General features: G+C 52.1%; 1 protein-coding gene across 1 annotated transcript; it reads left to right on the forward strand.

Annotated features, from left to right (window-relative positions):
- Window positions 1-1638: 1638 nt before the first annotated feature.
- On the forward strand, window positions 1639-18041 carry AARS1 (alanyl-tRNA synthetase 1). Its single transcript, XM_039721284.1, has 21 exons — window positions 1639-1694; window positions 3169-3377; window positions 3967-4155; window positions 4757-4902; window positions 6217-6408; window positions 6837-6981; window positions 8200-8345; window positions 8890-8998; window positions 9090-9240; window positions 9617-9741; window positions 10369-10513; window positions 11135-11313; window positions 11751-11864; window positions 12783-12989; window positions 13712-13896; window positions 14320-14428; window positions 15083-15196; window positions 15474-15593; window positions 16042-16128; window positions 17383-17496; window positions 17776-18041. Exons 2-21 carry the CDS (start codon window positions 3234-3236, stop codon window positions 17959-17961), a joined length of 2907 nt encoding a protein of 968 aa, XP_039577218.1. The 5' UTR covers window positions 1639-1694; window positions 3169-3233; the 3' UTR covers window positions 17962-18041.
- The last annotated feature ends 9 nt before the right edge of the window (window positions 18042-18050 follow it).

Genomic DNA, 18050 nt, shown 5'->3' on the forward strand with positions numbered 1-18050 from the left:
GTTTCCTTCCATGGCAGTGGACAGATTATGGCCTCCATGAGAGGCAAGCATGCTGGGTGTGGATTTGGATGGTGTTGGAGTCGGACCTGCTGTTGCAGACGTTGTTGCAGGTGTAATCACCTGCACAAACAATTGCACTGCACAGACTTGCCTGCTCTGCCAGCAGCATCCAGAGCAGAGCTCCCATTAGGAACAAATTAGACTGGAGTTTCCTCTTTTCCTTCCAGGCTCCTCAGGAAGGAAGCAACAGAAACAAGCGAAGAGGGCTGCATGACCAGGAATGGCTACAGGCCAGTGCCAAGTAGGGGAGTGACCTTTGGAAAGGGCTGACCGATGGCAGCCAGGGACAGCAGCACAGGCACACTCATGGCTCCAGAATCACAGCCCAGGGCCAGAAAGTATGCACCAGGGAAGAGATGAGACCAGGCTGCAATGCTATAGAGGCATCTGGGAACCATCCAGGTTAGAGAGGAACTGAGAGAACTCTACTCCAAGGCCCATCAGGAGAAGCAGCAATGACTTCAGAGCGGGTTGCCCGGGGCTTGAACCTGACCTCAAAACCCTCCAGGGACCCCGCAATCTTCCCAGACCCCCTTTCAATGCTTGATTGTCCTCAGAATGATATTTTTGTCAGCGTGGCACCTCCCCTGCATACATGCTGTGCCCCTTGGCCTGAGTCCACAAGGCCTTTCCCGTGAGCTCCATGGCTAGAGCCATGCAGTGACCCCTCCTGCACCTCACAGCCTTGACCTTGACCCCGCAGCCCCCTGCAAAGACCCTGCAGCCATCACATCCCCCAGCAGGGCTTTGTTCACCCCTCCAGCACCCAGCCAGCTCCTGCTCTGCCACAGCCCCTTCCCGGCCGAGCCCCGCAGCTCCCGGCTCCGCCATGGCAGCAGGCAGCATCACTGTTGCAAAATGCAGAATGTGTCACTCAGCATTATCTCAAGTCAGGCTGTTCTTTGATGTAAGACCTTTGTATAGTTTCAAGCCTAATCAGCAGGAAAGGAGACCTAATCGCTGGAAGAGGCAGCGGCCAGCATCCCTCACTCAAGGACATTCCAGAACGAACAAGATTTAGGGATTGCTAACTTGGCAAAATGCTGCAGGTCTGTGAATGCTAAACTATCTTCATTGTACTACTAAAAATCACACCTCCAGGTCACAAAGACCCTCTGCACCTGAAGACCCTTGCTCTGAACATGAGTAAAGTCAGCTGGGGTTACATGATTTGTATGGAAGGTACTGGTCAATCCTAACAGAATGGCTGTGCTTGAGAAGTTACTAACCCTGAATTTCTGTGTGTAAATAACAGCATGGAAAGTCTGCTGGATTTGTGTAATACCACCGAGCACCCAGGCTGCGGCAGCTCTGAAACAAACAATGTCTCACTCGTGTGTGTCATTATCGCTCCGTTGCACACCAGGGAGCGAACGTGATTTCTGAGGCAACCTCCCTGCGCCCGCAGGCCCGCCACCCCTAAAATGGCGGCGCCCACTGAGGCTTCAGCCCGCCCGCGTCACGCGCCCGCCATTGCATCAGCCGGGGGCGGGGCGCCGCGCGCACGGGTGGGGCTGGCAGGAGAGTGACAGCCCCAGCGACCAATGGGAGGCGGTGTGCGGCAGAGGGGCGGGGCGGAGCGGCGCTGCGGCGCGGCCGGAGGAGCGCGGCGAGGGGCGGCGGTGGGCGCGCAGGTACGGCCCGAGCGGCCCGGGGAGCTCCCGCTGCTGGGCTCGGCTCGGCTTGGCTTCCGTGGCCCGCGGGCACGGCGGAGAGGGGCACGGAGAGGGCAGGTTGGGAGGGAGGCGGTGCGCTGGTCGCCATGCGGTCGGCTCGGCTTGGCTTGGCTTGGCTTGGCTTCCGTTGCACGCGGGCACAGCGGAGAGGGGCATGGAGAGGGCAGGTTGGGAGGGAGGCGGCGCGCTGGTCGCGCCCCATGCGGCCCGCGGGGGGATGCCGGGCGGCGCTGCCGGACAGCGCTGTGCCCTCAGCCCTCCTCGGGCGCTGGAGAGCGGGTGTGTCTGGGCAGGGGCTCTCATAGGTGCCGGGGCCGCTGCCGTGCTTGGTTCTCCCACCTCGCGTCCTTCCCTCCTGCAGCATCGAGGTTGGACTCGATGATCTCAGAGGGCTTTTCCAGCCTAGTTGGTTCTGTGCTGGGAATCGCAGGCCTTGCTCCTGTGGGGAGTTCCCGTCTCCTCGCCGCAGCAGCAGCAGGCCGCGGGGATCTCGCCTGCCTCCCTGGATCCGCATTGCGCTGAGCTGTCAGGGACGGCCCTGTGCGCCCGTAGGGCACGGGCGGTGCTGCCCTCCAGGCTGTCACTTGCCTCTGGTGTGCTTTGGGGGTGTGGGTCCCCTCAAGGAAGGCTTCCGGGCATCCCTGCAGCTGCTCTGGTTTGAGCAGGGAGGGTGGACAGGGTTATTATATTGAGGGTCATTTTCAAACTTGGCTGTTCTGTGATTTAGTCATTGAAACACAGAAGGGTTTGGATTGGAAGGTACTTTAAAGCCCACCTGATTCTAACATCCCTGCCATAGGCAGAGACATTTCCCTCTGTACAATGCTGCTCCAAGCCCCATCCAACCTTGCCTTGGACACTTCCAAGGATGGGGAAGCCACATCTTCTCTTGGCAACCTGTACCAGGTCTTCACCACCCACGCAGGGAATAATTTCTTCCTAATTCCTAACCTAAATCTCTTTTCCTGGTTTAAAACTGTTCCCACTTGAAACTGTCATATCATTATCTGCCCATGTAAAAAGTTGCTGTCCATCATTTTATATAAGCCCCTTTAAATAGTGGAAGGCCATAATGATGTCTCCTCACTCTGCATTTAATCGCCTTGAATGCTTTGGTGACTTGGCAGTCCCTCTGTCCCCATTAAGGCAAACACAACCTACTAAGTTCAGTATCCATGTGAATTTGATGTTTTATAACTACATGTTTTCAAAGAACAGGTAACTTGAGGTAAAGCCCCAGAAATCAGGGAGTCTGGGGGAGAGGAAATTTCAGCTTGGGCCACCACTGTTTTGGGCAGATTGATGGTTGAGCAGAAGTGTCAGTGAGTACTTAACAGTGTGGGGAGACCCTTTCAGGAGTTGGAGATAATGATCCTGATGTTCACCTTGAGCTGACAGCACATCAGAGTGTTGTTTGTTTTCATTTGTTCAGACTGCACCAAGGTTTTGCCACTTTCTTGCCACTTGCTGTGGACAGTGGCAACTTCCAGCTTCCAGATGGAGACCCCGCTCACAGCCAGCCAGATCCGGCAGCGGTTCATTGACTTCTTCAGGGAAAACCAGCACACCTATGTGCACTCATCTTCCACAATCCCCCTGGATGACCCCACGCTGCTCTTTGCCAATGCTGGTATGAATCAGGTAGGATTCCTAGCCTGGCACTGTGGTCCTATGAACACATCCTGCTGGAACCTGTGAAGCTGTTTGCAGAGCTGTTGGGAAAATGATTGTTCACTCCACCTTCCTTCTGGTCACAGAGAGATGGGTGGTGTGTCTCTGTGCTCTCACAAAATTGGCAAGAGCACTGGAACAGGTTCCTATGGTGAGAGCTCTGCCAGTCTCATTTCCTTGACCCTTGGTACCACAGCAGTCCTGGCACAAATGACCAGTTGAGACTGGGATGCTGCAAGGGCTCTCCGGCAGATCAGCACCCAGTTTTTTATTTTGGCAGCTGGGAATCTGGCAGCTTTCAGTCCCTTTGGAAGGCCTGGGGTTTGGTGGGCTCTAGGAACACCTGTGTGTGTGTCCAAGTGCTGAGTTCTAGGCAGCTTTCTCACGGACAGGAGCAGCATGTTTGTTTCTGAAAGGTGTTCTGGGTATGTTCAGACTAGTGATATCATGACACTTACTGCCTTGCTGTTGCATGCAACATTTGAAGACAGGCTCTGAGTACTTTCCTCAGTTTCTCAGCTTTTCTAGCAGTTCACTTGTCCTTTTTCTCTCCTTGCAGTTCAAACCCATCTTCCTCAATACCATCGACCCCTCACACCCGCTCGCTAAACTGAGCAGAGCCACCAACACTCAGAAGTGCATCCGGGCAGGGGGCAAGCACAACGACCTGGATGACGTGGGCAAAGATGTGTACCACCACACCTTCTTTGAGATGTTGGGGTCCTGGTCCTTTGGGGATTATTTCAAGGTAAAACAGTCTGGCTGCAGCTCTGAATCTCTTGCGCAGATTTATCCATCTCTGTAAGCTCAGCAGAGCAGCTGCCAAGAGGAAAGAGAATGTGTTGGCAAAGAGGTGCATGTGGCTCCTTTGGAATAAATGAGCTTGGAAACTGCCCCAACCCTGCAGAATGATTCAAGATTAATTACTTTAGGTTTACAAAGCTGATTCCATTAACTCTGCTAGTTTGTTGTCTTCAGGTGGAGATTTTAGTGGCTGTCCTGGAGATCTGGGGACTAACATGTGCTAGGCAGCTATGACTGACCTTCAAACATGAGTGATCATACAATAATGACTTCCTTTCCCAAGCTTCTTGCTAGTGTAGTATTCAAAGTTAGAACTAAAAGTATTTTTTTTAAGCAGTGGACATGCTAGGCGCTAACTTGGCTGCATCCAGACACTCATATGAGATGTTTCTTGTGCCCTCTTCCCTGCATGTATTAATTTTTCTCTTTCTTATGTCAAAAGTCAGAAAGTTTTCAGCTGCTGATATCTACAGTAGCCAGTACTTTGGATGTTGAAGAGAAGTTGTCTTTGTATTCACTTGCTGACCTCATGTTTCCTTCTGCAGGAACTTGCTTGTAAACTGGCACTGGAACTTCTCACCAAGGAGTTTGGCATCCCTGCTGAAAGACTCTATGTCACTTACTTTGGTGGAAATGAGGCTGCAGGACTGCAACCAGACCTGGAGTGCAAGCAGATCTGGTTGGATTTGGGGTAAGGCCTTTCACTGAGGAAGGTACATGTTTTGGTGAGCAATAGTAATTTATTTGGCTTGGATATTAGGAAAAAAATCTTCACAGAAGCAGAGCAGAACAGGCTGCTCAGAACGATGGTGGAGTCACCACTCCTGGAGGGTTTTAAAGCTGTGTAGCTGTGGGACTTTGGGGCGTGGTTTAGTGATGAGTTTGACAGTATTGGAGTAATGGTTGGACTTGATGACCTAAAAGGTTTTTTCCAGCTTAAATATTTCTATGACTCAGAGAACGATGGTGGAGTCACCACTCCTGGAGGGGTTTTAAAGCTGTGTGGCTGTGGGACTTTGGGGCATGGTTTAGTGGTGAGTTTGACAGTATTGGAGTAATGTTGGACTTGGTGATCTGAAAGGTCTTTTCCAACCTAAATGTTTCTATGACTCAATGATGGTCTGTGTTACATGGCAGAACACATATAAAAGGAGACTTTAATAAAATTGAAGTGTCACAAATAACATTTGCAGAGTGGTGGAGCTTCCAAACCAAAGGGAAGTATTCCTGTTAGATAGAAGATACCATCTGGAGAGCTCTGGTTTCAAAATCTCTTGTGTAAGCTTAAGAGTTCTGCTTGGTGAGGTGGATGGGATGTCCTGCCCAGTGAGCTGCCACTGACAGCATTTGAGAAGATTGTGGAATCATAGAACTGTAAAATGGTTTGGGTTGGAAGGGACCTTACAGCTCATCTTGTTCCAAGCCCTGTCCAGCCTGGCCTTGAATACTTCGAGGATGGGGCAGACACAGCTTCTCTGGGCAGCCTGTTCCACTGCCTCACCATGCTTACAGGGAAAAAATTATTCATTATGTATAATATGTATCTGCCCTCTGTTAGTTTAAAGCCTTTTTCCTATCACTCCATGCCCTCAAAACAGTTCCTCTCCAGATTTCTTGTAGTCCCCTTTAGGTACTGAAAGGCCACAACAAGGCAATCCCAGAGCCTTCTCTTCTCCATGCTGAACAATCCACATTCTCTCAGCCTTTTCTCATAGGAGAGGTTCTTCATCCCATCAGTGTCTTCTTGCCGATGGCTTTACTGAGGTGTTGTGTAAATCTGTGTCTCCACCTGGGATGACTGCCAGGTGCCAGTGTTCACTGATCCCCTCAGCAGGGATCCTGAGCATTAGGCTCTTGGATTGATCTGTCTCAAGACACCAAGAATTCATCAGCACATCTAGGGAACTAGTGAGCTGTGGCTTCTCGGGCATAGCCTTTAGTTTGGGGAATTCTTTTTAGTTAGTTAAAGTTATTCTTCAGTTGTTCAGTAAATTTCTTCTTACAGGCTGGCTGAGGGCAGGATTCTGCCTGGCAGTATGAAGGATAATTTCTGGGAAATGGGAGACACTGGCCCCTGTGGCCCTTGCAGCGAGATCCACTATGACCGGATCGGGGACAGAGATGCTTCACACTTGGTCAATCAGGATGACCCCAACGTCCTGGAGATCTGGAACCTGGTGTTCATACAGTTCAATAGGTGAGCCAGATCTGCTTCCAGCTTCCAGGTGAGCCAGGTTGCTCCAGCTCAGTTTGGGAGGCTGCTTGGGCTGTGTGTTCTTTCAGCTGCCCATGGCTTACTCGCCATTCCCAGTTATCCAGCAGCTGAGCACTTTGTCATGCTCTGTCCCCTTACCCACTGGTACACAATGGGTTGGTCATGCTGCCTTTGGGACAAACTGAGAATATTTTCTCTGATTATCTCTAGGTGTTCAGTAGGGAAAAAGTTGTTGTCTCCTCTGGGTCTAAGTTGTTGCTGAGGGTCTTGTTAATTGTATTTTATCAAAGTTGTCCTTTGTGTCATTTGTGTATGGGCCTGTGTCACAAATATGATGGAACTAAATTAAGGGAGAAATGGGGTTCCCCCTGCAGAGCCTCCATCCATAACATCTCACCTTTCTTTGGCAGGGAAGCTGATGGGACACTGAAACCCCTTCCTAAGAAAAGTATTGATACTGGGATGGGCCTGGAGAGGCTGGTTTCTGTGCTGCAGAACAAGATGTCCAACTATGACACTGACCTTTTCCTTCCTTACTTTGAAGCCATCCAAAAGGTATGAACTGCAGCCTGACCTAGCTGCATCCCTGAATTCTTGGGGAGATGTATGGGACTGGTTGGACAGGGTGGTCTCTGCTTTGCCAGCTGCTGTGAGCCCCACACATTTGCACTTTGCTGAGGGTAGGAACCAGGCTGGCACAGTAATTGCTGCCCTGGGACATGTTTCCAGGGGAAAACAAGACAGTGAGTGGTGCAGCTTTCCCAGTTTCTGGGAACTGTCCTGATGGACACTCCTTAGTCCTCTCCCAGTGGGAGATACTCTGCAGTCCAACATAGCCAAGTGCCATCTTTTTGCCACGTGCTAGAGAGCACGTGGTACTGCTGACCCAGAATCAATTTGTTCTTCAGTCTCACAGCTGGAACATGCTGATCTGTAGAAAATTCTGTTAGCCAGGAGTGCTTTGCCATAAAACACAACAGTCAGTGGCAGAACCTGTGTGCTGTTGGTGCATTGTTCTGGCTGGGGACTGTGTTACCCATGCTGGGACATCTGTGTGCACGTCCAAGCCTTTTTTTCCTCCATGAAGAAGGCAGAGCTTCCTGTCTGTAGATCACACTGGATAAAATGCAGGAAGAAGAGCCCAGGCTCCTGCTACCTCTAAGGAATGAGATGCCAAGTTCCAGAGTTGAAACTGGAGAGCTGCCTTTTTTCAGTGTTAAGTCCACTGGCTAGACACAGCCCCTGTGTCCTTGTCTGCCTTCCTGCTGTGTTCAGGGAGCCTGGCTAAAGGGACTGTGCCTGTGGTTGGAGGTTTGCACCATGTGCAAGCAGTGCATGGTTACAGCAGTATTTTTCCCTAGAGTGTGGATAAAAACATCCTAAAAGAGGAAAGCTGGGACCATCTCCTGTGTAACAGAAATTGAAAGGTTTCTTGGCTGGGCGGATTATGCCAGGTTGGAATCCTTGAGCCAATGTGCAAAACAAATTATTTCCCTGTACTCTCTTCCTCTCTCTTGGACTCTTAATGATGGGATAAATTGGATTTTCTTCCCTCTGGTTTGGAGAGCTTTTGACCATTGAGATGTGGGCTGTGGCACCATGCAGAGCCCTCTGTGCCTCCCCTAGCTTCACTGTGTTGCCTCATTCCAAGAGGAATATTCTCCTCTGTGGCTGCGGGTGGTGGGGTTGGCTTCTGAGGCCCTTCCCTGTAATTCTGCCATGGTGACACTGTCTGTAATTGTACCCTCTGCCCACTGCCTTCTCCTCTCAAAGGGCACAGGTGCCAGGCCATACCTGGGGCAGGTTGGGGCCGAGGATGCTGATGGGATAGACATGGCCTACCGTGTGCTGGCTGACCATGCACGGACCATCACCCTGGCCCTCTCGGACGGGGGCAGGCCTGACAACACTGGCAGAGGGTAAGAAGGAGCTGCTGCATTGTCACCACTCCCATTCTGTTCTGCATGATTTCCCTCAAGGCTCTGGGTCTCCTGTTTCTCTGGGATCTCTTTGGATTCATTATTTAAGCAGTGGGTAGCAGAGTGTTTGCTTTGGATATTTGATGCTTGAATCGCTGTACTAAGGTTCACACCCACACGATGCACAAGTCTGAAGTTCTTGTGAGCACCATTGCTGCTGTGCCAGCCCCCAGATAAGATGACTGTGGGCAGAAAGGCACAAAGCCTGGCTCAGTGCAGTGTTGCTGTTGAAAAATCAAGGAATTTTGGGCTGGGGGGCTGTGCTGCAGGTGCCAGTGGACTCCATAAGCACACAGTGAATGTGGGTCACGGAGCTGGGACCTAGCACCTCACCTGTGCCTTGCTGCTGCCATGAGCAGCTGTTGGAGGGAAAATCAGAGGAGAAAAGCCTGTGCTCTTGGTCCTGGGAGGGGGTACTGGTAGGTGGATGCCGAGAACAACTCAGATGTGTAACATTTCCCTGGGGGGCTCTGCTGTTCCCCAGGTATGTGCTGAGGCGCATTCTCCGGCGGGCTGTGCGCTACTCCCATGAGAAGCTCAATGCCCCCAAGGGTTTCTTTGCTACTCTGGTTGATGTCGTGGTGCAGTCACTGGTAAGTTCTATTCCACTGTATCTGCTTAAGACTTCCTCTGCTGAGCTGTGCAGATCTCCATGTTAAAGGGCTCCTCCTCCTGGGTCTGCAGGGAGATGCCTTTCCTGAGCTGAAGAAGGACCCGGATATGGTAAAGGACATTATCAATGAAGAAGAGGATCAGTTCCTGAAAACACTGAGCAGAGGACGTCGCATCCTGGACAGGAAGATCCAGAGCCTTGGGGACAGCAAAGTCATTCCTGGTAAGGCTGTGAGCTGTGTCTGGATGCAGCAAAAGGCATTTGTTGTCTGGGATTACATAAGACCTTAGGGAAATTGGGGAAAGGGAAAAGGTTGGGAAAATTAGAGGTGGTGGAAGGTGCTGGGGAGACAAAGTTGGAATCAGAAGACATCTCCTAGAGCAGAACCACCCATCTCTCCTCTGGCTTGTGCTCACTTGCTGAGGTTTCTAAGCTGCCCAGACACACATCTCTGTGCTGCCAGGGAGGAGTTTTTTGGATGTTCACATTCTCCAGAGCTGTTTACTGTCCTGCCATAGCTCAGAGCCAGTGGGGGAGCAGGGAAGGGAGCAGTGTCTCATGGAACACAAGAGGTGACCTCTTTGCCCTTTCTCTGCAGGTGACACTGCCTGGCTGCTGTATGACACCTATGGTTTCCCTGCGGATCTCACTGGGCTGATTGCAGAGGAGAAGGGCCTTGTTGTAGACATGGAGGGCTTTGAAGAAGAGCGGAAAAATGCTCAGGTGAGTAACAGGTCCAGGGGAAGCTAATTTATGAGTTGGAAGGAAGAATTCCCTTCCTTGCAGTTTGCAGTCATGAGTTCCTCCTTTCTCACTGAGTCTGCTCACATCCCATATGCCCCATGGTTTGTCCCCTGGGAAAAAAAACCAGGATAACTGCAGTTGCTGTGGGACATGTCTTTTCTGTACAGCTGGGGTTGGTTCTGCTCACTAGCAAAGCCTGGAACCTTGAGCTCAGCCTTCAGAGATAGCAGAGTGCTGGGAGCACTTCTGCTGTCCTGTTCTGGTTAGGGAAGTTCCCTGTCTAAGGCTCAGTATTCAGGCAAGCCTGCACCTTGGGTGCATTTCCCAGTATGTTTGCTGCAGCAGCAGAGAGTGGCACTGACCAGCTGGGTACTTGCCTGGTCCTTACTGGGCTCAGGCTGATGTGGTCTGCATGCTGGAACTGGGTGCTCTGAAGCCAGAAAAATTGGCACACTCCAGGTGCTGGCACACAGCTTCCCAGGGCAGAGCTCTAAATCAGGGAGTGCTGAGGGATGTGAGCGAGATGTGCAGCTAGGCTGGCATGCACTGGTGTTTCTTAAACCTTGGTATTTGGCAGGTCATTTCTCAAACCTTGTTCCTTGGCAGCTCAAATCCCAGGGCAAGGGTGCTGGAGGGGAAGATCTCCTCATGCTGGACATCTATGCCATTGAAGAGCTGAGAGCCCGGGGGCTGGAGGTGACAGATGACTCACCAAAGTACAGCTATGCTTCAGATCCAAGTGGAACCTATGGTATGGAAACACCTTCTCGCAGTCATGTTCTGCTCCTAAACCTTCCCTGGCATGTACCTCTGGGCTCCCTTTTCCTGGGACATGGAAGGGGAAGGCTCTGCAGGTGAATAGTCTGCTTGTTACTAATTGAGCAGAGAAAGAGGACAGACTGTTCAGGGGCAGGGGCTGCTGTACTCCTGTTGCCACATTAAGGGAATTCCTTTTCCTTCAGCTTTATGCCTCCACACTCTATGTTGGTGTTGCTCTGCTGCTCCTTTGCCAGTGCTGCAGGAGACTGCAGTTTCTGCTTGGCCTGTTGGAAGGCCCTTGGCTTGCTTGCTCTGGCTCATCTGCTAGTTTTTTCGATTTGGTGGAGATTCAGGAGGCTGCAGGCTCATAGCCATGTGTGCTGCTGACTTCTGCTGCATAGGTGTGGAAGGCAGTGACAGTCCCTGCCTTGGAGGGCACTAAATAAAATTTCCAGCTCACTGTTGCCTTACTCCTCTCTCCTTATCCCCTGCAAATGTGTTAGCTGCCATGAGCTCCTGCAGTAATGTGAAGTGTTGCTATGACATTCTGCTCCCACGTGGTGGCTACAAGGTTTTCCTGTTTTACTGACACTGCCTGTCATCCCGGTGGCAGATTTTGGGAGCCTCGTGGCCACAGTGAAAGCCATCCGCAGGGAGAAGAAGTTTGTGGAGGAGGCATCCACTGGCCAGGAGTGCGGCATAGTGCTGGACCGGACCTGCTTCTACGCCGAGCAGGGTGGGCAGATCTACGACCAGGGCTACATGGTCAAGGATGATGACAGCAAGGAGGATGTGAGTGGGCCTGAGAGCCTTTTGCTAGACTCAGTCTGACTCGGGGCTGGGCTGAGGGGAGAAGGGGCCAAGCAAGCTCCAGCAATTTCCCATCCACGTCAGATGTCGTGCGTTGCACAGGGTTCCTTTCTGGGTGTGCAGAATGCCATGGATGTGCTGGGGTTTTGTTCCCCTTGCTCAGTTCTGTGCTGCTGTCACCAGCATGTGGGTGCTTGTGGTGGTGGTGCTGGGATTGCCAAGCCCAAGGGCAGTACTCTCTGAGGTGGGGAGCTCTTTTTGTGTCCCACCTTCATTCACTTCTCTGCTTTGCTTTCTCCAGCACACACATTACTCTGGCTCCCAGCTGGGATCTTTCCAGTTGCAGCTCAGGCCTCTGGCTAGATGACTTTCCCTGGCCTCTCACCCTGCTCACATGGGGCATTTATCTCTTTGTACAGAAAACAGAATTCACTGTGAAGAATGTTCAGGTCCGGGGAGGCTACGTGCTCCACATAGGAACTCTGTATGGGAGCTTGAAAGTAGGAGATCAAGTCCACCTGACTATTGATGAGGTGAGTTAAAACATGGTGTAACATATGGGCTTATCTCTTTGTTCTGGATTTTGTTTCTGGATTTGTCTCATTTCTTTTCATCGGGCCTGATGTTTGGGTCCTGCTCTCCCTGTATCACATGATCAACCAGTGACCAGGGTCAACCAGGCTGACCAGTCTGCAACCCTGCATCACATGATCAACCAGTGACCAGGGTCAACCAGGCTGACTGCAGGTCTCTCCTGCTTCACACCTGGCTTTCTCCTGCCACAAGGCAGATAATGCCCAGCTAGCTCAGAGCCACTCTTGCTGGGTTTGCTGGTCACAGGCAGAAACACATTTTGGGTCATGACTTGCAGAGAGAACATGTGTGGTGCTCCACTGTGTGGGGACAGCAGCAGAGAGCCTGGACTGTCTGCCCCAGTCCAAACATTGCTCCTGTGGGCTCAGCTTGCTGAGTGAGTGCTGGGTTGAGCACAGTGAGCCTGATGAATTTCCTTTCCCTGTAGAGGCAGCACCTTTAGAGGAAGAGGGAAGGCTTCCATCATGAAGTGCTTTTCCCTACTGAGGAACAGAGATTAGTTATCTGTGTCCTCATCTGTCCTTGGCCTCTTTCCACACAGGCCAAAATAGGGAACTGCGAGGAAAAAAGCCATGCACAGATTTGGTGGGTAACTCCTGTAGCTGAAGCTCCAAGGCAGCAAGTGCAATCAGTTGTTCTGGTGTCCTGAGCTAGTTTAGGATTCTGTTGGAGCAGGGCATTAACTTTGGTAACTCCTGTAGCTGAAGCTCCAAGGCAGCAAGTGCAATCAGTTGTTCTGGTGTCCTGAGCTAGTTTAGGATTCTGTTGGAGCAGGGCATTAACCTCCCCTTCAGCTGCTGGAGGTGGTTGTGGCTCTGGGGTGTGGGACCCCATCTAACAGTGGCTTCCTCCCTCAGGCCAGGCGGAGGCCGGTCATGAGCAACCACACAGCCACCCACATCCTGAACTTCGCCCTGCGCTCCGTGCTGGGGGAGGCTGACCAGAGGGGCTCCCTGGTGGCACCCGACCGGCTGCGCTTCGACTTCACCGCCAAGGGAGCCCTGTCCACCCAGGAAATCAAGAAAGTTGAGGGGATTGCCAACCAGATGATTGAGGAGTCAAAGGTGGGTGTGGGTGACACGTTGTGTACCCTGAGTCCCCGTTTTGGATGATCTGGGATGCTGGGAGTTTGGCAGGCACAGGAGGATTCTGAGCTGCTGGTGCAGTACTGTGCACAGATTGCCATCACCTCAGAGGGTTTTGATTGGGAAAACCCCATATGGATTGTTCAGTTCATTGGTTTGAAGCTCTCTGTAGGGTTGAAGGGTTCCCATGCCTGCAGCAGTGTCAAATCAGCTGCAAGACCCAGGAAGTTTGGCAGAGTAGTTTTGCAGGCCTGGCTGGATTTACAGCATACACCCAGACGACCCAGTGATGTGTTCCCATTGGCAGGAGAGTTCCTCTGTCTGGTGCCAAATGTCAGAGCTGACCCAGAAAGATCCTGGAATCTGTGCTTGGAACCATTTGCATGTGCAGTAACACACAGGGAGTCTGAGAAGGTGGTATTGGGAGTTTTGAAGATGAGATGTCTTTTAATAACTGTGATTCTTGTAGCTCAACAAACCCCAGACACACAGGGAGTCTGAGAAGGTGGTATTGGGAGTTTTGAAGATGAGACATCTTTTAGTATCTTTGTGATTCTTGTACTCAACAAACCCCAGCTCAGTTAAGGCACAAGACTTCACTTCTAGGATCTTTCAGAGGAAGACATTTCCTGGGAATGTGGGCCCTCAGTCACAGCTGACAGGATTGGCTCTTACCTGCATCCCTTTGCTGTTTCCTGCAGACTGTGTATGCCAAGGACTGCCCTCTTGCAGAAGCCAAAGCTATCCAAGGGCTTCGGGCAGTTTTTGACGAGACCTACCCCGATCCTGTCCGTGTGGTTTCCATTGGCATCCCTGTGGAGGAGCTGCTGGCTGACCCCTCTGGCCCCGGGGGCTCCATCACCTCTATTGAGTTCTGTGGGGGAACGTGAGTACCTGGAGAGGCTGGGAAGGGAGCAGGGTGGCTGAGAGGAGTTCCTGTGGAGCTTGAGCTCCTGGGAGTGTCATGAGCATACCCTGGGCAGAGCCAGGGCAGAGATGGAGGCGGTGGTGATGATGTGCCTTTGCATTCCCATTCCTGAGTCAATCAGTCTTTAAAATTACCTTTTGCAGGCAGAAAACTGCCTGTATTGCCCCTGCCCTCATGCAGGGTCTCTGGCACTGCAGGGAGCACAGGTCTTGCCACCCTTTCCTCACGCATTTGCTTTCAGCACTCGTTGTTTTTTCTGCCTGTCCCACACTGCTGCATTTCCCTGGCAGGATGGCTGTCTTATTTCTTTGCTGATTCTTGCTGAGATGAGAAGTGGACTTCTAACTCTTTCTTTTGGGTCTGTCTGGGTTCTTTCCAAAGGCACTTGCAGAACTCCAGCCATGCTGGCCCCTTTGTGATTGTTTCAGAAGAAGCAATTGCTAAAGGCATTCGGAGGATAGTTGCAGTCACCGGGGCTGAAGCTCGGAAGGTAAGGGTAGGCAGGAGAGATCCTCTGTGAAATTCCACCTATTAACCCTGTGCCAAAGTTCATTTTGTTCAAATTTGCACAATATCCTCTGAGGGACTAATGGAAAAGTGTGCTGCTGTTGCCAAAGACTGTTCTGGAGACCCTGGCTTACTACAGTTGGAGCAGGGAAGAGAGAGGGAAGTCTCAGCTGTAGATGTTGTGGCAGAGAAACCTGGGTGGGTGTGTGGAATGCCCTCAGGGTTAGCTCAGGTTGCTTTTCAAAGTGGCTTCCAATGTAGAGCTCTCAGCAGCTGGCAGGGCCAGCAGGAGAGTGGTGAAGTCTGAGAATCCAGTCCTCTGCCGCAGGAGGCAATGACTGTAGGGAGCACTAGCCCACATCCAAAGTGGGAGAAAGGGGTTTCTTGGGGGAGATGATTTCTCTTTTGGTGGGATCTTGGAAATCCTGGCAAAGGAAAGAGACCTGGAGCCCATATGGCAGCATCACACCCTCATTCTGGCCAGGTGCTGCCTGCTTTGGTCCTGTGGCTTTCCAAGAGTTACTAAGCTCCATTCTGGGGCATTCCAGCATTGCTCACCTCTTTGCACTCTGGGGTGACCAAAAGCCCAGCCTGCTTAATCTTCCAGCTTGATTTAACTCGGATTGTATCCTCCTAGGCCCTCAGGAAAGTCGACAGCCTCAGGAAAGTGCTGTCAGCCCTGGAGGCCAAGGTGAAGGTCCAGACAGCTCCCAACAAAGACGTGCAGAAGGAGATCACGGATCTCAGTGAGGTGAGGATGGTAGCAGTTCTCTGCCTCCCCACAGTGAAAGGGACCTGGATTGCCAGAACTGGGTATTAATGAGACCTGAGTTCACCTTCCTGTTACTGTCCAGCAGCCCTGCATCCCATGGGTGCTGCAGCCAGCACCTGTTTCCTCAGGTCATTGGCACTGGGAGCAGAGTGGAGCTTACTGGGCTGTGCCAGCTGAGGCAGAGTTCATGAGGTGCTGCATCTCCTGCCATGACTGCTGGCACCTTTAACCTTTTCTACCTGCTCCTCTTTTGCAGACACTGGCCACTGCTGTTATCCCACAGTGGCAGAAGGATGAGCTGAGAGAGGCTGTTAAAGCACTGAAGAAGGTCATGGATGACCTGGACCGAGCAAGCAAAGCTGACATCCAGAAAAGAGTGAGCTGTGGGCTGGAATAAAGGACAGTGTGGGAGGGTTGTGGGGAGCTGTGTTAGTATCCAGGATGGAAGAGAATTGACGTGTGGGAGTGCCCCTCACACTGTTCAGCCTTCTAGCTTCTCCTGCTGCCTCCTGAAGCAGAATTACCTCTGTGCCTCTTTTCTGGGTTGAAGCATGGCAGCCTGTTCCTGCCCTACCAGTGCCCCTGGGTGCAGGCTTCCTCCTGGATCCCACTGGAGTTTTCTGGATGAGGAATCATGCATGACATGCTGTCTTGCAGGCCACACACCTGCCTGTCAGAGTACACTCCTCCTGGCTTCATAGTGTGAGGCTGCTCCAGGCTGGGCTGTGGGTGTGTCTGGGCACCTCTGTCCCTGCTCTACCCAGGTGGTTCTTCTGTCCATACACAGTGTGGATGGTTTAGTGGCTGACCACTGTTGTCCTCAGGTACTGGAGAAGACCAAGCAAGTTATTGAGAGTCACCCTAACCAGCCATGGGTCATCATGGAAATGGAAAATGGAGCCTCAGCAAAGGTATGGAAAAGTCTGATCTGTCCTCAGCAACCTTCCTTCTGCCTGAGGAGCAGCTGGGTGGTCTTTCAGCACTTGGGGAGGTGGTTCAGTGCTACAGAGCTGTCCCTCTTGCCACCTGCCATCCCTGAGCAGGGGAAGGGACCACTGGGATAGTCTCTTGTGTCCCACCTCCTGGACAGGCACATGGGCTTGCAGGGATGATGGGGTTTTGAACACTTGCTGAGTTTCCAGACATGCTGGTGGATAGGGAGCCCAGCAGAAACCCATTGTGTCCCAGGTAAGACTCATCCTGCTGCAGTCATGACACTGAAATGCACTTAAGGAACTGAGAGCAGCAGCTCTGCTGAGCCATGACAGTCATGATGCTTGTGGCCCCTGCAGATCAGCTCCAGCAGTGGTGTCCTGGGTTGAGTGTGGACAGGGCCAGGCAGAGAGCTGCTCCCAGCACTGTCTGCTCAGCTGGGTTCAAGTTCTTCCCTGGCCAGGGCTGAATCTGCTCCTTCTGTCCCAGGGCTGAATCTTCTCCTTCACTCCTCCACACACAAGTTTTTTCCCAAGTGATTTCTGTTGGAATGAATGCTCTGTTGTGTGTGTTGTGTCACAGTGCTGAGCCCAGTAAATGATAGGCAGTGGGAGCTGGTTGCGCCTGGGCTTGGACCTCTCTGGGCTAATGTTCTGTTAAAATTTCCGCTCTGAGAGTCTTGAAGCTGATCCTGCTCACTCTCTGTGGCCACCAGCATCACCATGATACCCACACTTCTGCTCCCAGTGGGTGCTGTGGCAGCATTTTCCCTGGCAGAAGGGTGCATCCCATGGGATAGCAGTGCTGGAGCCCAGGGAGCTGCATGTTCCAAATCCTCCCAGAGCAGCACTGCTTTGCTCACCAAAGGACCTGGGGCTCTGTGCTGTCTGTGTGAGTGAGGGATGATGGTCTCCTTGAGAATAATAGAATGTGTGGCAGTCTCCCTGGTTCTTCCCTGCCTGCTGTGTCTGATAATCCTTGCAGGCTCTTCATGTTGTGTTTGAGTACTCTTGACTCCCTTTGGAACAGCTGTTCCCTTCTGCTGGGAGGAGCTTTTTCCCCTCCAGCTAGCACACTCAGGCAAAGGTTTATTCTGGGGCTGATTTTGCCAATTGCTGTATTCCTCAAGGTGGGGAAATAAAAGCATCTTCTCTATGGTTGCTGTTGGGGCTGGAGCTGGGCTGGGTGCAAGTGCAGGGAGGCAGTCATATAATGATTTTGTTCTCTTCCAGGCCCTGAATGAATCTCTGAAGCTCTTCAAGACTAATTCCCCCCAGACTGCTGCTATGCTCTTTGCTGTGGATAATGAAGCTGGCAGGATCACCTGCCTGTGTCAAGTACCCCAGGTAATGCCAAGACTGTGTGGCTGCCTCTCCCTGAGCCTCCATGGAGGAGCTGCAGCCTCCAGGCAGGAACTATCTAACATTACACAGCCAGAACTGATTGGAGCTTGGCAAGAGCCACAGCCTTTGTGCTTGGGCTTATTGTCAGGCTGCAGAAGTGAGGGAAGAGGGGTTATGCTCTGCAAACGGGGAAGGGGAAGAGTCAGGACTTAATGGGGTGGTGGGCACAGGGCAGGGCAATTGCTGTTCGGTGTTGACCGCTGGGTTTCTTTTCCTGCCCAGGAGACTGCAAATAAGGGCCTGAAGGCCAGCCAGTGGGTGCAGGAAGTGTCTGGCTTGATGGACGGCAAAGGCGGTGGAAAGGACATCTCTGCACAGGCCACAGGCAAGAATGTGGGCTGCCTGCAGGAAGCCCTGAAACTGGCCACGGACTTTGCCAGGCTCCGCCTGGGGGAGCTGAAGAACTGACTGCGGGGGGAACCCCGGTCCCTGTGTCTCCCTCTCTGTTCCCTGCGCAGCTTTCCTGTAATAAAGGCTCCCTGCCCCGCGCTCTGCTC

The sequence above is a fragment of the Passer montanus genome, unplaced genomic scaffold (genome assembly GCF_014805655.1).
Source record: "Passer montanus isolate IOZ18808 unplaced genomic scaffold, ASM1480565v1 scaffold45, whole genome shotgun sequence".
In the NCBI taxonomy this organism is placed as follows: domain Eukaryota; kingdom Metazoa; phylum Chordata; class Aves; order Passeriformes; family Passeridae; genus Passer; species Passer montanus.

Bases quoted from the DNA above. Each gene is read 5' to 3' on its own strand.
- AARS1 (XM_039721284.1), top strand. From the start codon at position 3,234: ATGGAGACCCCGCTCACAGCCAGCCAGATCCGGCAGCGGTTCATTGAC. The intron at 4,156-4,756 runs GTAAAACAGTCT...TTCCTTCTGCAG, and splicing joins CCTTTGGGGATTATTTCAAG to GAACTTGCTTGTAAACTGGC. The intron at 4,903-6,216 runs GTAAGGCCTTTC...TTCTTCTTACAG, and splicing joins CAGATCTGGTTGGATTTGGG to GCTGGCTGAGGGCAGGATTC.